General features: G+C 51.6%; 9 protein-coding genes across 9 annotated transcripts; 6 read left to right on the forward strand and 3 right to left on the reverse strand.

The window, feature by feature from the left end:
- Nucleotides 1–425: 425 nt before the first annotated feature.
- Nucleotides 426–2,942, forward strand: PV06_01932 (uncharacterized protein; the record flags this gene model as incomplete). The annotated part of the gene is made up of 3 exons (XM_016402570.1): nucleotides 426–527; nucleotides 586–1,847; nucleotides 1,898–2,942. The coding sequence occupies 3 exons, from the start codon at nucleotides 426–428 to the stop codon at nucleotides 2,940–2,942; spliced, it is 2,409 nt and encodes an 802-aa protein (XP_016266467.1).
- A 1,561-nt stretch (nucleotides 2,943–4,503) lies between these two features.
- Nucleotides 4,504–5,460, forward strand: PV06_01933 (uncharacterized protein; the record flags this gene model as incomplete). Its single annotated transcript, XM_016402571.1, has 1 exon — nucleotides 4,504–5,460. One exon carries the CDS (start codon nucleotides 4,504–4,506, stop codon nucleotides 5,458–5,460), a length of 957 nt encoding a protein of 318 aa, XP_016266468.1.
- A 629-nt stretch (nucleotides 5,461–6,089) lies between these two features.
- On the forward strand, nucleotides 6,090–7,594 carry PV06_01934 (uncharacterized protein; the record flags this gene model as incomplete). Its single annotated transcript, XM_016402572.1, has 1 exon — nucleotides 6,090–7,594. The coding sequence occupies one exon, from the start codon at nucleotides 6,090–6,092 to the stop codon at nucleotides 7,473–7,475; it is 1,386 nt and encodes a 461-aa protein (XP_016266469.1). The 3' UTR covers nucleotides 7,476–7,594.
- On the forward strand, nucleotides 7,587–9,614 carry PV06_01935 (uncharacterized protein; the record flags this gene model as incomplete). The annotated part of the gene is made up of 3 exons (XM_016402573.1): nucleotides 7,587–8,440; nucleotides 8,584–8,770; nucleotides 8,910–9,614. Exons 1-3 carry the CDS (start codon nucleotides 7,953–7,955, stop codon nucleotides 9,612–9,614), a joined length of 1,380 nt encoding a protein of 459 aa, XP_016266470.1. The 5' UTR covers nucleotides 7,587–7,952.
- A 3,621-nt stretch (nucleotides 9,615–13,235) lies between these two features.
- Nucleotides 13,236–15,080, forward strand: PV06_01936 (uncharacterized protein; the record flags this gene model as incomplete). The annotated part of the gene is made up of 3 exons (XM_016402574.1): nucleotides 13,236–13,572; nucleotides 13,623–14,542; nucleotides 14,595–15,080. 3 exons carry the CDS (start codon nucleotides 13,236–13,238, stop codon nucleotides 15,063–15,065), a joined length of 1,728 nt encoding a protein of 575 aa, XP_016266471.1. The 3' UTR covers nucleotides 15,066–15,080.
- A 123-nt stretch (nucleotides 15,081–15,203) lies between these two features.
- On the forward strand, nucleotides 15,204–16,838 carry PV06_01937 (uncharacterized protein; the record flags this gene model as incomplete). The annotated part of the gene is made up of 3 exons (XM_016402575.1): nucleotides 15,204–15,630; nucleotides 15,690–16,328; nucleotides 16,431–16,838. Exons 1-3 carry the CDS (start codon nucleotides 15,337–15,339, stop codon nucleotides 16,836–16,838), a joined length of 1,341 nt encoding a protein of 446 aa, XP_016266472.1. The 5' UTR covers nucleotides 15,204–15,336.
- A 426-nt stretch (nucleotides 16,839–17,264) lies between these two features.
- On the reverse strand, nucleotides 17,265–19,594 carry PV06_01938 (uncharacterized protein; the record flags this gene model as incomplete). The annotated part of the gene is made up of 4 exons (XM_016402576.1): nucleotides 17,265–17,739; nucleotides 17,921–19,237; nucleotides 19,344–19,483; nucleotides 19,550–19,594. The coding sequence occupies 4 exons, from the start codon at nucleotides 19,592–19,594 to the stop codon at nucleotides 17,265–17,267; spliced, it is 1,977 nt and encodes a 658-aa protein (XP_016266473.1).
- Nucleotides 19,595–19,844: 250 nt separating this feature from the next.
- Nucleotides 19,845–20,786, reverse strand: PV06_01939 (uncharacterized protein; the record flags this gene model as incomplete). Its single annotated transcript, XM_016402577.1, has 1 exon — nucleotides 19,845–20,786. One exon carries the CDS (start codon nucleotides 20,784–20,786, stop codon nucleotides 19,845–19,847), a length of 942 nt encoding a protein of 313 aa, XP_016266474.1.
- A 411-nt stretch (nucleotides 20,787–21,197) lies between these two features.
- Nucleotides 21,198–24,448, reverse strand: PV06_01940 (uncharacterized protein; the record flags this gene model as incomplete). The annotated part of the gene is made up of 8 exons (XM_016402578.1): nucleotides 21,198–21,221; nucleotides 21,281–21,395; nucleotides 21,476–21,555; nucleotides 21,627–21,881; nucleotides 21,944–22,263; nucleotides 22,338–22,486; nucleotides 23,433–23,681; nucleotides 23,775–24,448. The coding sequence occupies 8 exons, from the start codon at nucleotides 24,446–24,448 to the stop codon at nucleotides 21,198–21,200; spliced, it is 1,866 nt and encodes a 621-aa protein (XP_016266475.1).
- Between the last annotated feature and the right edge of the window lie 844 nt (nucleotides 24,449–25,292).

Below are 25,292 nucleotides of genomic sequence, written 5' to 3' on the forward strand. Positions count from 1 at the left end.
ACGACAGCCACGGTATACCAGCATGTCAGGTCTCGAAGCCTATTGCCCACCCCTGCAATCACTCACAGCAGGACTTCCCTAGGGCGGTGGTCATGGCGGGCAGGCCCTGGCCTCGAAGGCCCACCTTCTTCAGTCTCCCCCGAGTGAATTCGGCTAACAACCGCAGCCCACTTACTTTGTGTGCTGACGGGCATCTCATGCCACTTGTGCCTTTGCCTACCAGGCCTATTTCACGTCCATTACACGCCCACAAGCAGGCCCAATGGAGCCTGTAAGCTCCCAGTTCCAATGTCCACGAGTAGCGACGACAATCAATTCAATTCTTGGTTCTCTGGCGCCAGGCTATGAGGAATGACGAAATTCATTAGTCTTGCCCTCGCGCATTTGTACACCACGAGTTTGCGACAATCTTTCCCGAGGACTTTATGGCCGACAGCGAGAATGCTGCTATGGCAGATTCACCAGAAACGACTAAAAGCAAGGACAAGGTGCACCACACAGTGACAGCATGCGTAAGATGCAGACAGGTAGGCCTTGTTCCCAGAATCCTTTTCGTTCGCGGCGGCAATTGACCTTCTTCTGTAGAGGAAAACAAGATGTGACGCAACATTACCACGCTGCGAACCATGCGAGCGAAGCAATGCCCTCTGCGAGTATTATGATTCCACAAAGAATCGGACCATTCCACGTACCTATATCACCTCCCTGCAGGACACCGTACGGCGGCTTCAAGAGGAACTCAAAGTATTGGAGAGAGAGGAAGGCTATGAACCTACGCATGAGACGATGGCGCGCTCTGCCGGACTCGTGCGCTTCAGCGAGAACGATGAAAGCCGGTTCCTGGGGCCATCCAGTGGCATTGCCATTACTCGCTTCGTCATGGAATTTGCCAAACAGAACGCTGTTCGGAAGACGATCAAAGAGGTTGTGCCACATAAAGCTGCGCAGGAGATCAAGGAGAAGTTTGATGAGGAAAGCAACAAGCCTACATCAAAGGTCTATCCGTTGATCAGTTCTGTCGCTGCACCAGATTTGCCTACTCGGGATTTAATGCATCGTTTGGTGGAGATATACATGGTAAAGGCACAGTACATGCTCCCACTCCTCCACGAACCATCCTTCCATCGAGACCTGCAAGCCGTATACGATGGGTCTGAAGATCCGACACTCAATTTTCAAGTCCGGCTCGTCATTGCTATCAGTATGCAGAAACTTGACACGCAGTACGCTGGTCTTGCCGATAGCTACTATCTAGCCGCCCTCCCATTCCTGACTGGCGCTGTGCAAAAGAAAGATCTCTCTACCCTCCAATGTTTTGCTCTTATCGCCCAGTACTCACTCCTTACTCCCACACGAACAGCGGCATACTGGGTAGTAGGGATCGCCTCCAAATTGTGTCAGGAACTTGGGTTGTGTGAGGAGGAAACAATCCACAAACCACCATCAGGTACACGACCTAATGCACTCGAGGTTGACATGCGGCGGAGACTTTTCTGGATCATCACTTCGATGGAGTATGGGCTCTCTCACAGTCTGGGCAGGCCAAGCGCATTTGCTGTATCTGTTGACAACATCAATGTGAACTTCTTTGAACTGTGCGACGACCGCTTCATCAGCGCGGATGGATTACTTCCTGGGAATCATCCCATCATGAAGAAATGTATTTCCATTCATTTTTTCAAGATGCGGCTTTTGCAGGCTGAAATCAGGCGCACCCTTTATCTTTGCAAACGGGAGACCCCAACACAAGACACTGATCCTTGGTTCCACCAAATGTTGCAGAAGATTGACGATTGGGTCCGCGATTGTCCTCAAAATGACGAAGGCTCTGGCTTGAGCGAGGCTTGGTAACTATTTGTGACATCTTGTGCAATTTCCATATCTAACCCTTTGGCAGGTTCATTGGACGCAAAAATACAATGATAGTCTTCATGTATCGCCCTTCGCCTCAAATTCCCAATCCATCGCTCGATGCGGCTCAGAAATGCTACAACGCGGCTATCTACAACATCAAATTACAGAAGCGCCAGGTCGAAGCCAATCTTATCGACATCACATGGATTTTCACCCAAGCAATTTTCATGGCGTTAAATACCATTCTTTGGTGCCTGTCGTATCCTGCGATCAGACAGCAGCATCCCATTGACGAAGTCCGCTTGCAAATTCAGGACGCGCTCAAAGCCATTGAACTATGTGCGGATCGTTGGCCTGGCGTAAGGTCGGCCCAGCAACTCTACGAGAACCTTGTTCTCGGGTGCTTGAAAGCCTACGATGCGGACAAAGCTGCGGAATCCCCAGCAGTATCTGACTACGTAAGCACAACGACACAAGACATCAGCTCATCGACCTCCCAGTTTGCCAACAGTCCGGCCAGCACCACCAACACATCACTGTTTGGTGCTCAGTCACCCCAGTCCATCCACAGTGTTCATACTCAAGCAGCTGGACACACCTTCCAAACTTCCACAAATAAATTCACTGATCACGTCCAGCAAGGATACCAGCCTCAGCCTGAGAATTTTCCGCCAACCTCTCAGCCAAACACGCTTGGCCCGCAGTACATGCCCACTGCAGCCCCTCGCCTCGATATCCCGGCTATGCACTTCAGCCTTCCAGGGTTCGACCCTCAACATACATCTAACTACATCCCAACCAGTTCACCGGGCTCCAACCCCTGGACATCGTCTCCTTTGATTCCCGGTATTATTCCTGGCCTCACCGGGTCGCCCAACATGAATTATGACGAATTACCTTACCTGGCGCCATTTGGCCAGGAGTACTCCCGCTACATGCATCAAACGTATCCTTCTGCATATCAAATGCAATCACTTAGCGAACAGCAACAAATGGAGTTGATGGCATCACTCGAAAACAGCCAGCTGCCAGATGTGTCAAATTTAGTCAGCGATGCGACTACCTTCTACAGCGCGCAGCTGCCTTGAAAGAGTATGGTTTCTAGAGTGATACGAATAATGGAGAGACAGAAACGTTGGTCGCAATTGACACGGAAAATTCTGCCTTCTTGGACGGATTCAATTCTTGCGACAATGGCTGAGTGCCTTCGGCCAGACCTATAGCCACTTGATACATCAGCATGGTATGGCGTGGCTCATATTGCAAGTTTGGCTATGCCACTCCGGGAATTCACGTTCGGGGGTTTGTCAAACCTGTGCGTTGCAAGAAACAAAAGTGCAGACTTTTGTTCCGTCACCACGCCTTGCATTTCCATCCAGGATTTGCAATTGTTCTTGGTAGCATGGTATTTTCTGATATCCCAGCCAATGGCGCTTTTGCGTAACTGCAATTGCCTTATGGAGGCAGAAATCCGACGTAAAATGGCGTACACATTGCTGCGTGAGGAGATTCGATATCCTGCGATCCTGCATCACAACTCCGCGGCATTGAATTGTTCGAGACACAGCCACATTCTCACAGTGCTCTTTTCACCGGTTATCAAATTGGCTGCACAGGAATAGCAGGTCAAGCCACCCAACAGTTCAGCCTCCTTACAAGGATCACGGAAGTCCCGATTAGAATACGCATACTCGTACGAACATCCTCGGTGTGGAAAGGAATGAGATGGCACATGTGAACGAATGTGTCTGACAACAGCCGTACGGACTACATTGCTCATACTCGTAGAGAAGTGCTTGGATATCATCAGCTCCTCGAACCGGCGTTGCGGAATTGGCCATGGCTGTGCCTATCAGCAACCCCTGGTCATGAGGCCATTGCTGATTGGCAGTTTATTCACCGTACTTTTGCCATTCAGCCCTATTTATGGGGCATCCGCTGGTCAGATTCGCGGAAGCCGATACGAAGGGGCTGTGCAGTCAACGGCCTCTATCCCTATAGCATGACAACCAGAACGAATAGGACCTGGTTCTTGACCATTTTCCCTGCAGGTTGAGATGCCGTGTGCGGGCAGCGGCCCATCCCAGGGAGCAGTCAATTTCCTGATTGTTGCTGGTGTCACGCAATGATCCTCGGAGCCGTGACTCTTCTGGTTGCCATAGCTTTAGGTCATACATGTCGATGGTTCAGAAAGTCCCAGTCTCGGCTCACCATTCCTCAACCAGCAGTGTAGACGATCCAGGGCCGGCAAGGCGCCTCCCATGGAAACAGCGGCGTCTTGATATACAATGGCCCTTCCCTCAGTTACCGAGGCTTACGAACCATGCAAAATGCTTGACCTCACTTTGCAACAATAGTCTGCCAGCCAGTCCTCCGCAAATCTGTGTCTTCTTTTCATTGTCACTCCTTCAAAACGTTCATAGTGTTGTGCTATCTGATCTGCCTTCGAGTCGCGCCGCTGGTCGGTTCGAGACCACCTATCTTGCGTTCAACATCCTTTGAGCGCGCCGCCTGACCTGAAACACTCTTAAGATTCTGAACTCTATACCAGTCTCACATATGGATGGCATCGATTTTGAGCTCCTCGACATCAATGAATGGCATGATCGACATCTCTCTGCAGCCTTATAGACCATGAGAAGGTTCACCATGGAGCATGGACACGATTGCAATGGTCTGGACTTGCAATATACGCAGTATCATCATAATACGAGCATTGATTCGTGGCAGACGTCAGGACCGAATCTCGGGATCCCCCAGCTGAACATATCCAGCCAGCCTTTTCTTCCTGCAACCAGCCTCTCGGACGCCCTAATTCAGCATGATGAGACTCAACACCACCGTGACGCTGTCTGCAACTACCTCCTGGTTCCGAAAGACTTATGGGCCGCCTTGTTCCAAACTCCAAGCGTGTCTCCGGCTCAGAAGGTTCTGAGTGATTATCTCATACACATCTACGGACCTTTGCCCCCGGGGCTTTGGCACTGTCTCTTGTGCTTGAGGGGTAACCTCCAGTTCGACCAGCTGCAAGACGATCTGGTGGAGAGGGTATCGGCTCTCCCTGCTTCACGACTACATTCAAGATCAGGATCTTCCACATCTCGGTTAGAACGAGGGTCCCCAGAGATGTCGCGTAACCTTGGATCGTTCCACCCGACGCCCGGGCATAGCCCCAGCGATAGCAGTCCATGGCCGATGGTAGACCCCACTATCCAAACACAACCAGGCACTCCAATGCCACTTTCGATTGTACGAAGCCGCACAAACTCCAAAAGCCCATACTCGAAAGATAACCGGAAAGGAAGAGCTCCCCCAGGGCAGAGCTTTTACTGTCCTGTGCTAGAATGCACACATTCCCCCTTCAGAAATACGGGAAACTATCTCATTCACTTAGATCGATTTCATCCTGATTATCCGAAGCACGACCCGTCTGAAGCGCTGAGATGTGATCAGGCCCTTAGTGGCCCTGACGCTGAAGGAACCATGTCTAGTACCACCTTGGCGATTGCTGAGGACACGTTCGAGTCTTCTGTTGCACCTGATGAAGGTCTTTCATTTGGACGTTTCCAAGAGACTCTTCAGTGGCCCAACTCACGAACACCGTAAGACGACCACGGTGCTGCTTATACATCAGGAGATACTCGCAGACTCCCCAGGACTTGATACGTAAATCACACCATGAATGTTGACGTGGTTTGTCCCAGCTGAGATTCTACCTATAAAGCCCAATGATTTTGCCAGCGATGGACGGGTGAGAGTTAGAAGGGCTGCCACGAACTTCAAAAGATTGATATGTGTATATGAACTGTTATCCCGGCGCGATATTCTTTTCCTTGGTTGGATGTCTTTTATCGAACAGTTTGAGGAACGTGTGCTCATCCTAGGCTGGCATCAGAGGAGAATTTGCATGGCAGCTTGAATAGAAAGAATCAAGCAAAAGCGGTCTTAAATTTGTGAATCTAGAATAGCCTCACAAATCTTCTGCCGATCTTGGTTGAAAAGTGTTTGTACAAAACTGCGTTTCCTATGCGCCGCAACAACCGTAGTGTTACGGTTGGGCAGAAGGCCTTTCAAGTGATGCCAATGAAAAAGTGATTGCGGCTGCTTTCCATCTTAACTACGGCTTAAGAGACCAACTCCAGATGAATTGCGGTAGGGAGTCCTTCCTCTGAAGGAATTTCACTCGCTCTCTGGGTGACCAGTATCCGGGGCTACCGATAACGTATCAATCTGGTATGAATCCTCGTACTGCTGACATTCAACAATCCATATGGAAAGACTTTTCGGAAGACACGTTTCGCAGCCATCTGGTGCTTCTCGAAGAGCGGACGAATGCAGTCCCGGTGGACTCTCAGTTGTTTCCAGTCGCCTCGCTTGCAGAAACACGGTCCGCTAGACACTATGGCTTGTCAATCAGAGATGAACAGACACTCGCAGATGCCTTTGCTTTCCTGGCTGCCGTGCAAGAAGGCGCTCAGAGTGTTGCTGCAGTTTGTCTAGAAGAACACATTCGTCAGCACACGCTCACTGTCCGCTTTGCTGCTGTAGACACCATTAGTTTGGACCTACAACAAGCTCTGCACACTGTCAGTATAATACTGGGTGCCTCTGGCAGTCCTGACGACAGAGACCTTCGGTCCAAAGAGCTATTCCACTTTGTGGTAAGGCTTCATTTTAAGCGCATCCTAGGACGTCTTCGCTCTTCGAAATGGGAGAAGCCCAAGTATCTCTCCCGAACTCATAAAAAGTCTCTCTGGCAAGATTTTGACAACCTTGCCCACCGGGTTCAATTTGTTTACACGAAGCGGGAGAAAGAACTAAGAGATGATGTCCAACATAATATACGTACACTTGCCGATACATATTCCAGGTTCGAAAGTGTATCCGCAAAGTCGGTGGAAGAGTTCGAACTCCTTGTCCACCTGATTCAAGTCAGCTACGATTTCTGCACATCTACAACCGCACGTGATTACGCTCGAAGGATGAGTAATGCCGGACAAACAAATCAGGTTCGCGCTGCGGTCAAGACTCTTCGACAGATTGAGAAGGTTGCTGCGTATTACCGTGTGCCGGCTACACTCATACGCGTCTCACACCGCTACCCTCAGTACTTCCGAGCGGAGGGGCTGCGTATGGAATACTTGGCTCCCTACGCAAGCGTTCCTACAAGTATTGGCTATGAAGACTGGGCGAGAACATGCCACGTTCATGCCGAGATCCAACTCGTGGTCTATTACGACATGCGCTCGTGTGATACTAACATGGTGGATGATCCGAACCATGATAGTCTCATGCCTCGGGTAATGGGCACAAGCAAATATCTATGCTACTTGTGTTATCTCTTTATCAAATTTCACTCTGGCTTCCCTGCTGCCAACACGCATGGCAGGCTGTACGATCAGTGGACAGTACCCGATCTTGCCGAATATAGCCAAGAACAGCGTGAGAGATACAGGCAGGTCATCAAAAGCATGGACGAAGCGATTATGACACACGCATCGAAGCCACCTTGCTGGAGAGCAGAGCCAATGACGAGCAGAGAGAATTTGCTCAACAGTGTACAGGAAGAATCGGCAATCGTACTCTCTCAATCAGTAATTCGAGATACAGCCAGAAGATAGCCTCTTATACTTGCCATCGCTCCTAGACCCGTCTCGCTAACCGGTTACTTCAGTGCAGTCTTAGCAGATTAATTCCTATGGCCTGGAATTGGCTGTGCAGTGCGATGCAGTAATTAGTCACCAAAGATATGGTCATTCCGAGGCTTCAAACTAAGAATGCCGGTTGCCAACGATCTTTGGAGCAATGCTAGCCACCCTCCAAATACTGCACCTACAGTACATAATTCTTCCGAGGTTGCCGATACCAGCGTCAGCCTCGTCGGCCTCGGCCTCAGTACACCTCGGCATTGGACAAAATCAATGCGGGGAGCATCAGCACTACTTACAGTTGTCTCGCGGAGGGAGAAGATGAATTGATCAAACAATCCTTTGCACAAACATCTTCGTGGTCGAATCTCCTTCTGTATCAATCATCATCGTGTTAATTGCAAACACGGCTTATTAGATCAGACAACTGCAGACATTCCAAGCCCCCAAATGTCTTCCTCAAATAACGCATACGTGCTCGGCGTTGGCCTCACAAAGTTCATCAAACCAAGACAACTCAGGACATATCCCGAACTGGGCTTCGAGGCCGGAACAAAGGCTCTTCTCGATGCACACATCACTTACGACGACGTACAGACTGGTGTAGCGTGCTATTGCTATGGCGACACCACAAGTGGCCAACGGGTGTTCTACCAGTTCGGCATGACCAACATTCCCATCTACAATACCAACAACGCCTGCGCGACTGGCAGTACTGGTCTACAACTCGCCAGGACTATGGTCAGAGGCGGCATCGTTGACGTTGTCATGGTGATTGGCTTCGAAACCATGAAGCCTGGTTCGATCAAGAGTGTTTGGGATGACCGTCCGAGTCCAATGGGCTTGGGCACCAAGATGATGGAGGACACCCGAGGCAGACACGATAGTCCTAGGAACGCGCAATTCTTTGCAAATGCCGGAAGAGAGTACATGGAGAAGTAAGTTCCTGTTCTCCCTATATTCACAATTCTCCCGTATTGTCATGATTTGATGTCGACGACGAGAACCCTGGGCACGGCCTTTATCTACAGTACAAATACTGTTCTTCAAAAGAATCACTCACTGATTTTCGACTTTATAGGTACGGCGCTGAGGCACGCGATTTCGCTGAGATAGGCCGGATTTCACACGAGCACTCCTCCCGCAACCCATATGCCCAATTCAACCAGGTCTATTCTCTCGAAGATATTGAGAAGTCGCAGATGATTCATTACCCACTTACCAAATTACAATGTAGTCCTACGTCTGATGGCGCGGGCGCAGCAATTGTGAGTCTTGCTTTCTGTCGATCACAGTCATCATCTTCTCTACCAAAAAAATCCCACTCTCTGCCCTTCCCCTCCGCAACTGTGTCTCTCTGCAACGGCCGTAGTATGGCAGGTTACTAATAATACCAACCCCCTACAGATCGTGTCCCAACGTTTCCTCGACTCTCGACCCGAACTCAAGTCCCACGCGATCCTGATGGCCGGTCAATCTCTCATGACCGACTCGCCTGCCCTGTACTCCCGAGGGGCCATGGACCTCGTGGGCTTCGACATGACCAAGCGCGCGGCCAAGGCCGCCCTGGCCGAGGCCGGCGTGTCCCCTCGCGACATCCGGGTCTGCGAGGTTCACGACTGCTTCTCGGCCAACGAACTCATCATCCTCGAAGGGTTGGGCTTCTGCGACCAAGGCCAGGCCCACAAGATGGTTCGCAGCGGGGACATCACCTACGGCGGCAAGGTCGTGGTCAACCCGTCCGGCGGGTTGATCAGCAAAGGTCACCCGCTCGGCGCGACGGGCCTGGCCCAGTGCGCCGAGCTCACGTGGCAGCTGCGGGGGTGGCCCAACAACGGCCGCCTGGTCAAGGACATCGACGTCGCCCTGCAGCACAACCTCGGCCTCGGCGGCGCCGTCGTCATCACCGTGTACAAGCGCGCCGACGGGCGGAAGAACACGGCCATCCGGCAGAGCGACGCCGAGATCGCCGAACTCTCCGGCCTGGGGTACAACCCGGCCGTCGAGGCCAGGGGGGTCACCCGAGCCGAGGCCGACAAGGTCAGGAGCAAGACTGCCAGATGTGACTACGCCCTGGGCGAGACGGCAGAGAAGTTGCAGGCTAGATTGTGATTTTCGAGACGGGTGGAGTGCGTGTGTGTGAGTGTGGTTGACCGGCGTGCGCATTGAGAAAAAGGGAATAGGGGACGAAATTCGGAGTAGAAGAACAAGTGACTCTGGAAAGCGATTGAGTACATTGTCAATTGTGACACTTACTAGCCAGTGTGACTCAACCTCAAGATCAATAACAACATGAATATTATCATGACAGATCAAACCTACTACAAAAGTACTCGTTGTTGAACATATTCTCACTTCAAATTCTCATCTCTCTTGACGGCCAAAAAGGTCAAACTCCAAAGCTGTCTGATGTCGCTCTCGGTGCCTGAACTCAACACGCCCAGTGGTGTTGTCACGAACCCCGTACTGTTGCTGTACGTCCAGCTCCAGACTTCACCTTGCAATTGGGCCGAGTTGGCCTCGATGCTGTCCCAGAGTATGTTGTACGCTCGTTTGACGTTCCCATAAACACTCGTGTCGTTACACCACGAGGGGGTTGAGGCCATCATGGACGATGATGATGGCGACGGTGATGGCGCTGATCCGTTGTCACACCTACCCAATTGCCTCTCCAAACCCTTGGCCATCATGGAGAGTTGGAACGACCAGACGACCGTGCCGTGATAGGCGGCGTTGGTAAAGTTTGCGATCAGCACGTCGGAGCCGGACAGGGCCGGATTGGCGACGACCATGCTCTGGGGAGTCATGAGGCCCGCCGGGAAGGAGCGCACGAGGCTGTTTGCCGTGGCGTTGATGAAACGCGTCTCTTGAGCTTGCTCATCGGGTGTCGAAGGCGTCGAGTTGACGAAGAACAGACGAAATGCCGAGTCGCTGTGCATGACATCAACAGAAGATAAATGGTTGTTACCGTCCAGCGAGATTGCGTAGTTTGTGACATTACCCGACGCGGGGAGTGACGAGGCGTTCGTGGGTCCGTTGTAGAAAGTCGACGTGTTGACAAAGCGTTGCAGCCTGGAGCGAGCGATGGATGCCGTGGTGTTGAACTCGAAGAAACGGAGCGTCTGCTCTTCCCATATTCGAGCACGGCTGTCCGCCAGAGTACGCCACGCGGTGACGTTGGCACGAGTGTTGTTGGGGAAGACGCCCGGCGTGCGCGCGAGTTGGCCTATGGCTCGGAGAGCGGCGGGGACGAGGGCCGTGTTGACGTCGAAAGGGATGCGGCCGCCGCCGATACCGTAGGTCGAGTCGCGCCACTGGCCGACCAGCTGGTCGGACTTGAGGTGGATCAGATTGGCTTGGGTCTGGTTTTTGGCGAACGCGGCCGTCTGGTTCATGATCTTTTCGGCGTTGATGAGCGTCAGGTTGGCGTAGGTCAGATTGCGGTTTTGTACATCAACAGAACCGGCATTGCGTTGTAGGAGAGCCGAGATTCGCGAAGGGCTGTGGTTGAAATACTGAGCCATCAGCACTGGCAAGTAGTAGTCCGTGTCGATCATGGGATAGGTGAAGCCCGGTGCAGTGCTGGTGATGTTGTCTTGGAGATTCAGGTACGTCGCGTAGTCACCAATCGTCTCCTCGTGGCAGACGGATCCATCCGTGCGGTTGATGCGTTCCAGGACGGCGCCGATCACTGCCTCTGTGGCCGACCCGTTACCTTGACTCAAGACCGGTTCTAGGAGGAGCGCACTGATCATGCTGTCTCGGCCAAAATAGGTCAAAAACCTCCACGCTCCAGCGAGCAGCTTCTCCGAGTACGACAGAAAGGAAAGAGAGGTGGTTTGGTCCGGCTGTTGCTGGATCAGGTTCTGCGACGCGGAATTGAGAACTCGACCCGGTGCCAGTTGAGTCAACTGGGGATAGTTGAAGCTTGCCGAGAAGCTGTAGAACCCAGGTCCGAAACTGAGGGTTTTGTTCTGCTGGTGGATGGTGATGTTGGTGCCCGAATTTTGATATGGGACCAAAGTAAATGTAGAGACAGTGACATTGTCGAGCCAGAGTCGAGAAAGTGTTGCTCCTGTCCCATTGGTTTTGGTTGCATTGACAGCATCCTGTATGATGGGACGGAGAAGGCTTGGACCTTCTGTGAAATCTCGAATCGTACGGATGCTTCCCAATATTGGAATGGTCAACGTCGCGGAGCTGTTGAAGGAGATAACACCTTCAATGCCGACGTAAGGGTACTTGGCGCCATCATTCTCTTTGTACACTGGTCCCAACGGGCTCCCCAAGGTAGAGTTGACCAGTTCAATACCCAGAGAGCCATTCCGACCATTTTGAGGTTGAAAGTAAGTACAGATTCCACTGTTCCCAGCTGGCCACGCCACAATGAGTCGAGGTCCGATGATTGACAGATTCGAGTCCGGTAGTGGGCTGGTCACGACGACCTGGGAGTCACTATGGCAATCGGAATAAAAGTAATTCTCATAAGGTGGATCACTGAGATGTTGAGTTACAGCCCGACACGAGCCTGAGCTTTGAGCCAAAGCATCGTGAAACCAAAAGGCAAAGAGTGCGATAGAAAGGGCAAGCATGGCGGGCAGGAGTCTGTTCTGTAGCAGATGTTGCAACATCCACGGGAAACAAGAGGCTCACCTGGAGGGAGTTGAGAGTTCTATTATACCTTCATGAGTGTACTGAACTAATGATTAGTCGTGGTGGTCATCGGCACCTGGGGATGAGACGACAGGCTCTTTTCCGGCCAGGACGATCAGATCGACATGACATCAATGGCGCACGAGGCTCGACTGTAACGTGGAGGAGGCGATGTCTAGAGAGACTTGTACCAGAAGAGAATCAGTAAGCGAGATACATTGTCGAGCTCGGATCTGGAGTCAAAGCGCGTGAGATGCGGGGAAATGTCCCATCCTGGTATTATACTCGACCGTATGTTACTGTGAGGGATAGAGATCACTTGCCCACCTGGATATCTTCCGCTTTCCGAAACTCCATCCTCCGTCGGTGCGTACTTGCTGAAGAAACACTACGAGCAGTTTTTACACAGTGCTAAGCTCGCCGAATGCCATAGCCCTGAAGAAGGCTACTGATATGATTTTGCCTGCTATGGCGCCCTCTGAACCCCCGGCAAAGCGTATGCGGCTCTCGTGCGAACCATGTCGGTGAGCAAGCCCGTTCTTCCGTGTATGTTCCGTGTTCAGCATGCTTACCTTCCCTGACAGCCGCAAAAAGCAAAGGTGTACATCAGAAAGACCGGTATGCTCTCACTGTGAGAGACTGAACCAACAGTGTTGGTATGAATCAGCTACGGAGCGAAATGCGTCGACTCCGCTGCGGTCGACTCGTACGAGCACATCTCTAGACCGAACTGTGGACCAACAACCGTCTCAGGAGGAAAACAGCACTGTATGCGAGCACTAAGACTCTCAAATCCGGGTTGCCTTCCTTGGGATTATTGCTGAGTGGAGATTTCAGGTTGAACGACTGAGGGTTCTCGAGATGCAAATGAGGGAGATGCAAAATTCTTTGAGGTTTGTTTTGCCCTGTAACAGGAAGCATGAAGAGTGTCCAACTGAGAATATGCTGAAGCCATCGGAGTATAACACCAGATACTCAGCTCGCGCTGCCAAACAACCTTAATGCTTCCCCGGCCAGGAGCCATGCAGTGCAGACTTCAGCATCCGCGGGGACCATAGCCAGGTATCCAGGACTCTGCCAATGTACAGAGCAACTCTGACCAGTTACAGAGTACCATCGTGGGACATTGTGACACTCCTTGTCGATCAATTTCTCCGTTATTGCAACTATCAACCCTTGCCACTATTCTCCCCTCCACATCTGCGCGCCACTCTCAGGAGCCGTGACGATGAGCTGTTGCTAGCGATCCTCGCCCTATCTGTGCGGTTTTCATACACCACCGATACAAATTTCGATACGAAGGCGTCCGAGTATGCCTCCTCCAGTCGCAGTTTAGTGATGACACGCCTTTCCCAAGGACCCGTGGAACTCTCGACAATTCAAACGCTTTGCATACTAAGCCTTCTCGAATTTAACAGTAAGGCCCCCGTAATACAGGACTATTCGACCACTAATTTGGGATAATAGATAGTAATACACACCTTGCTAGCGTTTACAGCTCTCTGGCCCTAGATCTTGTACTTTCTGCTGGGTTGTCTTCAGAAAATTCGAGAGTGCAGCAAACCGAAGACTACCAAGAAAGACGTCGTTGCTATTGGAGCGTGGTGCTCCTCAAGAACCTATATGGGTCACCGAGTGGTTTATTCTCGATGTTGCAGGACGACAAAACTCCGAAGCCTTTTGAAAGTCCGGAAGCACCGTTGGGAACCAGTTCCGCTATCAGGGACGCTTCGTTGGAACAACCCGAAGGCGTTACAAGCGACGAAGAGGCAAAAGATTTAGGCATATTTATGTATGCAATACAACTGAGTGAAATATGGCGAAAGACGGCGCGATGGGCCCACCGGCGTGGCAAACCAGGCGGCTCCTTGCCCAGCTGGTCGTCACAGTCCGAGTATGCACAGATCATGGCTCACTTGATGGAATACGAGAGCAAATTTCCTTGGAAATATCGTTTTCGCCCAGCTCGATACTCGGAACACGAACCTGCACAGTTGGAACAACACAGGGACTTTTGGGTGACCTGGTTTCTTCTGCAGATGATGTACCACTCTATCCTTTGTCTGCTCAATCACCCACTTGTCATGTCCCTCGCACTCCGCAATTTCAGAATGACGCAAGTACCAGAAGTCTTCTTACAGCACACCGCGTATCTCACGACAAACCATACACATTGGATCGTCCATTTATTGGATTTGTCAAAGCAGAAGCAGTTCAATCTGTATGATCCGGCTCTAGCTCCCCTTGTAGCGATCACAGCTACAATATATCTCCAGCAAAGCTTTTCTGAGGATCCAGGAGTGCGAGCAAAGAAACAGGAATGCTTTCGGAAATGTGTTTCTTTCATTCAAGACCTTGGGGCCTTCTGGCCATACTCGAAAGCAATTGTAAGGACTATATGACCTAGATTCCCGCAGACTAGCATCTAACCAGTGTCAGGCGGAGAAATTGGAACAATTCGAAAGAGTGGTCTCGACTTCCTTTCATGACTCGGTAGGGCGAAGTGAAGCTGACCGTCGAGTATTCATTGACCTCAGCTTGTTCTGGGATATCATTGAATCTTCATTTACGAGCGAGCTCCCTCGCGCCGCAGATTCTTATTTTGGAACGTCATTGACGGTGCATCGGCAACCATTGAACACCGCTACTTTTTTCCGCAGCCAATTCCTGCCCGAGCCTACCCATATAAACGAGAATGGTATGGCTTCTGGGGGAGTCGGAGAGCCCTTCGCAGGAAGCTCAGCGCCGCAACTATCACCGCCATCGAACAATGTGGTGCCAGGAATATCAGTCGTTGACCAAGTGGATCCCTTTCACGAAGGTGCCATCCTAGCAGAGAGTTACTTCGCACAGGGAGATGACTTTGTTGGGAGTATGGACGACTGGTGGTTCCAGGGCAGGTCGATCTGAAATTGTCAACTGATTACATGTGGAGTTGTCGTTGTCGAAGCTCCGAGCGGATTCCGGAGGTCCAAAGTCCGCCTCCGACGGCATGTATCAACCGAGCGCAATACAACCTCTCTCCCTCCGGACATCACACCAGTCTACAGCTGAGCGTGCGCCGGAACATCCGCTCGTGCTTTGATCGAGGTCCTCAAGCAATATAAAAGGTTTTGCCCGTCCATAAAATGGTGACGACATCATGATCTATCACGGCTCTCCATATTGACGATTTATCACAATGCGAGAACGTGTACAGGATTTGCTACGACGACACGGCACTACTGCCCGGAATGGCTTCCTTCCAGATACTGAACCTCTACATTGCCTTCCACACCCATATTACGCTCCTTGGGAGGCGCTCATTGGCAACCTACCCCACCTAATATCTTCCCGACTGATTCGATCGGAAATTGACGGCCTCCCGTTGCTTGACACGGTTTTTCTCGAATCCGAAGCCGAATGGCAACGATCATATTCAATTCTTGGTTTCCTGACGCACGCGTACATATGGGGAGGGGAGTATCCGTCCGAAGTAAGGCCTCCAAGCTCATGCTCTCTCCCCTAGTTTGGCTAACAAGGTCTTTTTGGTAGAGGCTTCCACCTCAGATTACATGTCCTCTGCTCAAGGTCTCGGATTACTTTGGACTGCCACCGGTGGCGACCTATGCGGCTCTCAACTTGTGGAACTTTGCGACCAAGAAGCCTGGCGCCGATTCTTCGAACCCAGACAATTTGCGCTCCCTGCACACGTGTACCGGCAGCAGGGATGAAGAGTGGTTCTACCTGGTGTCCGTGGCGATCGAGGCCAAGGGCTCCCTGTTCATCAAGGAAATCCTCAATTGCATCTACGCCACAGAGTACCACGACACAAATACCGTCATCGCCAGCCTGCGCTCAATCACAGCCGGGGTCAACGATGTTGGAAAACTGCTGGACCGAATGCACGAGCACTGCGACCCACAGCGGTTCTACCATGAGATCCGACCTCTCCTTGCGGGGAGCAAAGGGATGGCGGCAGCCGGGTTGCCGAACGGCGTCTTCTACGACGAAGGCGACGGTCGAGGTCATTGGCGCCAATACAGTGGCGGGAGCAACGCCCAGAGCTCGCTGATCCAACTTTTGGATATTTTTCTCCGTGTCGATCATCACGCTACAGGTGAACATTCCTCGTCATCTTCTGTCAGTGAAGGCTGTTCATCAAAGTCACGCCAAACGAATGCATTCATGCTGGTGAGTTTCTGTTTTATTTCTCCATCCCGTCCCTCTCCCGGTCTACTCAACGCCGAGAGTGCAAACGGTCCTGGTCTATTACTGACACATTTGCTATTCTAGGAAATGAGAAAATACATGCCCCGAGCACACCGAGACTTTTTGTCGGAAGTCGAGCATATGAGCAACATCAGGGATTATGTGCGTCGGTCTACGACACCAGTCGAGGTCCGCGAGGCGTACAACGAAGCCGTCGCCGCTGTTGTCGCGGTGCGAGACGTCCACATCAGGATCGTCAGTCGATATATCATTATGCCATCGAGATCTCCGCCGGCTCCTTATATAAAAAAACAAAAAGGAGCAGTGAATCTGGCTTCGGCTTCCTCAAAGTGCTGCCAAAGCGGCGGGAGTGGTGGTAGTGGTGGTGGAAGAGACGACATTCAATTGTATGGGACCGGAGGTACTGAACTCATCCCTTTCTTGAAGAGGACAAGAGATGAGACGCGAGACACTGTCGTGGAGGTGCCTTGATGAAAGGATACCCGTATACTAATTCAAAACATTAAAATCAATTTTTGACGGGAAGAAAGCTCATCTAGAGAAACCCAACATCATGTTGCATTAACAGAGTAGGATCGTGTTCGAAGAAGACGTCCCGTTTCTCGACGGTTCCAACAAGAATGAAAAAAGAGCCCTCCTGCGGTGGGTGGCGGGTTTAGCACGGAGGCGGAGGTCGGAGGTCGGAGGCGGATGATGGTGGGGTCTGTTATTGACGTCCAGGTTCCGGACCTTACCATAAAGCGTTACTAGAGAAAGGCATCTCGAATCATCATTGGGAAAACGTTGAATGCTATTGTGTTAAATGGTCGCGCGACAAGGGCACTTTTTTGTCGACATTTTATTCTTTTGTTGTTTATTGTACTCGTACAGTCGGTCATCAATCAGTCTTCTTCATCATCAGTCATACACAGCGCCCCACAGTCCAAGTTCGTTCGCGCTGGCCTGCCGGGCAAAACACACCGGCAGGGCCCCCTCGGCGTCGAGAAAACTCGCCACGTCCTGGGGCCACACGTTCGCGCCGTACCGGTCATCCGGAGCCTTGATGTCGGCCGTGGTGAAGGCGTCGAACAAGGCCGCCATGGACTTGGAACTCTGCCTGGCGCGGTCGTAGCCTTCGGGGAAATGGAGTTCGCCGGCATGGTTGTAACTCATGGCCGCGATCTCGGCGCGGAACTTCATCTCGACGCACCCGTTCCAGAGGCACCGGAGGCGGTCGTCCTCCAATTTCCCCGCGATGGTGGCGAGGTACACCAGGGCGTCCTCGATCAACGCGCCGTCCGACTCCATCTGACTCCGGATGGGGAGTTCGTAAATGGCCAGTTTGTTGGTGAGCAGGATGATCATGGACGTCAAGTAGACGCAAGATATTTGTCTGGTTCAACCGTGAAAAAAAATGGTCAGCTTCTTGGGTGAGAATAAGAGGATCCTTTATGGAGAATGCCATCATCATAAAGCCACCTCCCAGGAATCCTCAAGAGTCTTCGGGGTGGGGGGAGAGGGGGGAGGGGCGGGGGAGGAAATCCAGAATCCCGATCGGAAATATGCAGACATACCCAAGAAGCGCCAGATCTCTCCTGTCCACCACCTTGAACAACCTCATGCACTCCCGTGCCGTCTCGATATCCTCCAACCAAGTCGACGGTAGAAGATCCCCTTGCGCGGGGCTCTCGATGATCCGAGACTGTCGACCCGAGTATTTTTCGCTGTAGGTCGTGATGCGTCTGATCCACTCCGGATTGTGTGCATAGATGCCGTGCGCAACGTAAAACAGATGGTAGTAGATGAAGTACAGATGGACCAAGAATCGGACATTGCTCCCAAACCCCGCCTCTGACAGCATCTCCGGTCGGAACTGGACAGGGATCGAGTCCTTCCACGCGTGGACCGTCAGGTCCAAGTCGGCCAGCGCGGCTTTGCGTTCTTTCCGTGAGAACCTTTCGGCCCGGACGGAGTACAGGCTGTGGTACGCCTGGGCTTGGATGCGGGAAAGGTCGACACGACACAGAAGCAGATTGAGCCAAGTGACCCCGTCGGGTGCCAACACGATGCTGATCCGGTCGTTGGTGTCGTTGAACGCCGGAAGGGCCACGTCCATGTCGTCGTCTTGTTGGAGGTACGGGTCTCTGAGGCGAAGGTTGATTTCACGCTCGAGAAAGTACATGATCCAGAAGACGCGGTCCCGCTCCAGGGCCATGCTCTCGTCGAATCCGTCATTTCCCGATCGGGTGTGGAGTCTGAGCCGGTGGCTCAGCTTGAACGCGACGGCGATCAAGGTCGAGGCCGGCCGGGGGTTCGGCCCGGCGTTGAAAAGCATGACCAGGCCGAGGATGGCTTGGGCGCCGATGAGATCCTGGTCGCGCGTCACCAAGTTGGACAAGACGGACAGCGTGTTGTGGACGCTTCTGTGCATCAATTCGAACTCCCCCTCGGACTTTTTGGTGGGGTCGTGCCATATCGACAAAGCCAGGACCACGTTGATAGCAGCGTACGTCGCAGGGGTCCGCTCAGACGGTGTATCATACCATCTCAAGAGCCTTCGCATGAACCTGCCCTCGTGAAAGAGTGGGATCATGTTGTTGATTCGAGCAAAATATTCCTCAATCAGTGGGCGGACGACTTGAAGACTCGGCAACGATCGTTCGAACGAAGTTGTGGTCAGGGATTCTTGGTCGCGAAAGGATCGCCGGCAGATATCGGTATTTGAGTCGTGCGTCCTTGAAGCCGAGGACGCGATACCTTGATCACTTGCTCTCCTCGCAACCGTAAGGTCATCTGTCGCTGTATCCGAAGGCCCTCGACGACCATCAGCCTTGACTCTTGTTTCAAGTTGAACAAGACGGTCTTCAAGACGCTGAAAGTCTTCTGTTGATCTTGAAGAACGTTAGTATTCGATTGGGAATTCGATACCCGTATGAGTACTATTAATAGCACATGGAGTTGGGCATGGCCATAGTCTTGTGGGAAGGCAATCCTCACCTCTCTGAGACCATTTGCCGCTTTCTGGGTCGTTGTAGGTGTGGAGTGTAGGTGCATTTGGCCTTGTACAAGACGCAGTGAGAGCATTCCGGCTCTCCTGCGTCGCATTTGATTTTTCTCAGGTAACATACATCACAAGCCTTTGAGAAAGGCGGATTATGGTCAGTACGTGCAGAGGCATCTACTTATTAGACTGAACAGCCTACCTTTCTTCTACCGATCGCTCGACGGCGACCATTCGGAACCTCCATGACAGAATGTGAGTAAAAGTTGTGGGTATGAGATTAAGCGGTCGCAGTGTAATCAGCGGGAACCATCAACGGATCTGAAGAAGTATGCGTATGGGATTGCAACTTCCAAGTGGGAGGCGGCCATTACTTGGTACAGCCTTGTGAGCCAAGAAGTCGCTCGGTCCGCGGCCTTCAAGTGCTGACAAATGCCAGAAGAAGCTCGGACAAGGCTGCCAACAAACACAACATCGCTCACTCCGCTTCAACGTTCCTACATCGCGATACCCTCCAACTTCCAGTCCAGCAGTTTGGTGGTTTTGATCTCTTCCGCCTTCTCCAACATTTCAGGTACATCCCAGTTTGACCACACAAATTTGCTCTTTAGGAACTTGGCTTCGGGGGATGCCAGCCAAACGGCGAATTGTCCGGGCAGTTCAGCTAAAATGCAAAAAGCCATCATTAATTTTTCATGGTCCCTCGATGCATGTGTCGCAGTGACAAGGGGGAGCAGAATCTTACCAACGTCAGTGGCCTCGTCCGGGTGTCCATTGAGATCCGTAGGAACAAAACCCGGCTGCAAATTCACCACATGTATCTGTGGATTCTCCCAGGCGAAATAATCGACCAACTTCAGGTTGGCCGCTTTGGAAATTCCGTAGCCTCCTGCTCCCGTGACGGGTCTAAAGTGCGCAATCGCCGTCGAAGTGTTGATCACAACCGGCTCGGGTCCGGCGAGTGGGACAAAGGCTTGAAGAATGTTGAGAGTGGTCAGGACGTTCAGTTCAAAGCCTCGCATGAGGAAGGCCGGATCGTAGTCCAGCAACTGGCCGGGCGTGGGGAGGAAGCCGGCGTTTGAGACGAGAATGTCGATCTTGCCGACCTGATCGGTGATGGACTTCAACGCGGCATCGACCTGGCTTCTGTCCGAGAGGTCGGCTTTCTCGTACAGGACTTTGGTTTCTTTGGTCGTCGCTTCTTTGGAGATGGCCTCGGCGCCTTCCTTCAGTTTGTCGACTCGTCTGCCGAGGATGGACACTGATTTCGCCCCTGCTTGGGCAAAGGCTACAGCAATGGCTCGCCCGATCCCCGTCCCACCACCGGTAACGATGACATTTTTCCCTTTGGCCGAGAGCTCTGGTCTGGTGGGAGAGATGGAAGGATATGGTTCAGTGTGCCACGTTTTTGTCAGCGAGTCCAGTTTAGGGAGATCCATTGCCATCTGTTGTCAGGGGACACCGAGAGAACTGGGTATGATAGTACGAGCACGGAAAGACCGCTGGGTTTGGGAGATTTCAAGTTGAAAGAAATCACATTTTTGAGTGAGCGGTTGGCGTCCATTATATATTCTTCCTTTAATTATGATCCCGGAATAGAATGAATGCCGCGGAGTTGACATCGCCCTCAGCCACGTATTCTTCCAATAATCACGCAGTCGCAGTTGTTGGGCGTGCTGAAAAATCACCATGACGCCGCGGACTTCAGGGGCCGTGCGGACTATGACGACCGACCAGGCACGAAAAGGTACAAATAATTGTCCACCAACGTCGGTGCTGATAGGATTCGTCAAGAAGGGCGTGAGAGGGTGTATTTGGCTCAGAATTGCCAGTGCGATGTCTTTGCTATTTCAATCAACCATCACCGATGCTTGCTGTGCAGTGTCAGTGGCAAACGCATGCCTCCTATGTGTTGCCCATAGGTCCAACATACTACGGCCAACACAGTCAACGGCACGGCGATCGACCAGTATATCCAGAGTTTGTCAGACACCAACCACTCTTGTTCGCCCGAGTCTTCGTCGAATTGCAATGAGAAGAAACTCATGCTGAAGATCGTCTAGCACCCCCGGTCACGATTAGCCCCCGCATACTGTGTTACCGATGTGAATCACATGCCGAAACAAACATTGCCGGGAGAAACGTAAGTGTGATCCAAGAGATGGTCTTCATTGAATTGCTATCGCCTTTCACAGCAAGATTGAACCCCTGGCGGCTGTCAGCGACGTAGGGTGTGCGGGTAGGAGACCGACCAAATTTATCTCATTCATAAGTCGCACCTTCAGCGTATCCGATCGACGCTGGAGATTTTGTAGCGACCTCAAAAAGAAGGCCATTTCAATGTCATTTTCATGCCATCCACGTTCGACTGCTTGGCCGTTGGTGTTGGGGTATGAGTTTCCTCCTCTTCTTGGATCGAGGAGTTCTGAAACAGAATCACAAGCAACGCTGAGGGCCTCGCCACTATGGATAATGTGTCTCGCAAGATCGTGGAGTCTGGGGAAATCTCGATACGGTCCAGTAGCATCTCGACCCTGGGAGTGCACTCAACGATGCAAAAGGGTAGTATTAGACAGCACAGTAGGGGAAAATTCACCTTTTCGAGATTCCGAACATGGCCTCGGGTGGCCCAAACAGCACTATCGTACAATTTGACCACCTCTGCCAATATCATGTTTTGGAGCAGAGATGTTGCGTCCTTTGAAACGTCGCAGTTTTCTGAATTCAACATTTCCACCAGCTTCTCACGAAATATTTTGGGGGCGTTTATGCAGAACGCAACTGCACTGCCATTTGACTGTGCATAAACATAGAAGATCATCTCATACCATTGATCCTCATTCCACTCGCCTAAACTTCTGGGTGTGGTGGCAAGGACTGACTTCACTCGTATGATGATGAACTTGAACCACGATGCTGTTGAGAATAGTGAGACAACATTCGTCGGTGCTCAATGATCTCGGGCTTTCTCTCATTGTTTGTTACCGTACTTCCATCACCATGCATGAATCGTGCACTTCCCGCATAGCCGTTGGAGAGATACCTGGAACTGTGCCACAGTATCGAAGGATAGGCCCATTGTGTAGCGAAAAGGTCCTTCACAGCATCGAAGTCTGCATTGTTATCCATGTCGCCAAATCTTGGACGATGTCAGCATGCCAGCCCGTCAACAAGAACGAGCGGTACTCCGTATAAGCAGTACACTATCTGGATTCCTGGTCTTGGATCGGTCACGCATTTTGTCAATTATGGCTGGGACACATATGACAATTCCTGACCTGTAGAAACTTCTCCACGGCAACTCTCTCGTGCTCGACGAAGGAATGAGTGGCAGCTAGAGACTGTTAGCTCGGAGGACTCGAGGCTGGCAACTTCGTGAACCTTTGTGATAGACATCAAACTCGACCAGGTCCTTCATATTTGATTCTTGAATTGTCTGAAAGCACGAATGCTAGTAATGACATTATCTGAGAGAACTGGGATCGCGAGAATAAAATCATTGCAAGCCATGAGGCTCGGGTTTTGTCCTCTTTCAATGTCGCCAGTTTCGTTTGATATAGATTCGAGACTAGTTCACGAACCTAGTGGCTGAGTGGCTGATTGCAAGGCGCGCGGTGGCGCTGCATTGGTTGCTGTCGAACGTCCATACTTACTCTCCAATTACATCTCGAGACAGGGGCTCATGAACCTGCAGCCGGGCTTGGGCAACAACGGGTGTAGCAATGGAGGCATTGTTTACTTGAAACTCATTACAAATGGCTGTTTACAGTACATTGTTCCTGGTCGGAGATGAGATCATCAACGCCGAGCATTAGAGGCAACGACCTCAACTCTCCAGTCTCTCCTGCGCTGCATCCACCGTCATCAACCACCGACAGTCTCTCATCCATGATAGCATAGCAATGTGCCTTTCCTTCCTCGAATTCCGAACACTCATTGCACACTTTGAATCGATCAAAACCAATATGAGCAGAGGAACAAGACTAAAAGGCCTCGCACCTCGAAAATCCCATCGCCAGTCCGGCATTGACAAAGTGCTACAAGAGAGTGAAAGAGCAGGCACATACATGCCAGAGTGGCATCACAAAGACAGCCATTTTCTCAAGAACGCAACCTCCTTCGGGTGCAAAACCTCCCTGGCCTTGCCCATCAATTCGTAGTGATTGCAATCGACTATGGCGTACTCCTTTGGCTCGGTCAACTTCCTATACTGTTTCATCACCTGGTCAGGTGGGCTGTTCGTGTCTCTGGTTGCCACACCGAAGAAGACGGGTGTCGGAGTGATATTGGCCAAGTGCGCCATCGGAGTCGCGTATGTCGAGAGATCATCCAGACTGTTGAAATTTGCGCGGTCAGCAAAAGCTCACAAAAGCCATTCCCGTCCCAGGGTCTTTACGACAACCCATGAAAGGCAGATCAAGACTCACCTTCTCAATGTAAGCTCGTTCCTCCACCCTTTCTCGTGATTCTTTCCGATCCACTCTGCAAAGAATCTGGTGCTCTCCGGACTCGGTAAGAGGCACTGCCCACCTCCTTCCGGACTGATGACGGGCACCTTGATCGGGTCCGCGCCTTTGGCCCTTTCTATCCTGTCCTTCCCGAAGAGGTCCTGCATCGCGTTGACGGCATGAGGAGGTGCAAGTCTCTTGACGATCTCGCTGCCGCTCATGCCGGGGCCCACGGCGACCACGGCCTTGACGCGACGATCGACCCCGGCGACGTAGACGGCGTGCATCGCACCGAGCGAGTACCCCCAGACGGCGATCTTCGTCTCGTCCACATCCTCCCGCATCTGCACGTGGGTGACGGCGTCTCGGATGTCGTTGGCCTGGAGCCACGTATTGACCTCTTGCCGCGGCATGTGCGGCGCCGCGTCGCTCTCCCCGAATCCGCGGTAGTCGTACACCAGACACGAAACGTTCATGTCGGCGACGTACTTTGCCGCGACGTCCCCGAGACCCATTTCCTTGACGCAGCTGACGCCGTGGCTCATGATGACGCAGGGCAGTTTCGTACCCGCCGCCACGTTGGACGGAGTGAAGAACCAACCTCGCAGCGTGACATTGTCGGACGTCTTGAACTCGATGTCGGTACGAGTCATTTTGTTAGAAACCAAAGTTTGACGTTTGGTGTGATGCGTGTGAAAGAGCAAGTTTGAGGTCAAGCTCGGAGGTTTTGCACAAGAATCAGTGAGTTGAGAGACCAATTGCAGCTGCAGCAGCAAGTGTCAATGGCAATGAGCAATGAGCAAATGAAGGCGATGAGTCTTTCACAGGCTATTCTATGCAAGGGGTTATTTAACAATCCACATACAAGGCATACACCTCTGTAAGTTAGGTAAGTATGTATCAAATGGTGGTCAGAAGAGTCCCCTTCTTTTTAAATATCTACTACGTACCTACCTACCTTACCGTCCATTCCGTACTCTGTACGTATTGTGTGGACGACAGAAAAACGAAACCCCCGGTTTATGTTGACGACAATAGGACCCAACCAACCTGGGTAGGGTAGATCTTACATTCACACTTGGCCCAAAATGGCACTTACTTTTCTTACTTGCCCAAGGTACGGAGAGTAACGACTGTGCCCTAAAGTGATGATTCTCAAATTCTTGTCGTAGTTCTTACAAAAACTTATGTGAGAGAGAGAGAGAGAGAGAGAGAATTAGAAATAGACACTATTGTCATGTGAATGGCGTCAATGGCGCCGCAACTTTTTCTGATTACAGAAATAACATCTCATTGAGGTTTAGCTTGATCACTTTCGTAGAACTCTCGAACAAGATGATGTGGAGCTTGAAGAAGCAGGACCAGCAAAAGGCACCCCCCGGTCTCCCCCAAAGTGTTTTGCTCATGCTGATGACTACACTAGACTGCGAATCATGACGCTCGAAATGCATCTGATCTCACATCAGTTGAGACAACGTCGGGTGTTTCCCTAATCCT

The sequence above is a fragment of the Exophiala oligosperma genome (genome assembly GCF_000835515.1).
Source record: "Exophiala oligosperma strain CBS 72588 unplaced genomic scaffold supercont1.2, whole genome shotgun sequence".
Classification (NCBI taxonomy): domain Eukaryota; kingdom Fungi; phylum Ascomycota; class Eurotiomycetes; order Chaetothyriales; family Herpotrichiellaceae; genus Exophiala; species Exophiala oligosperma.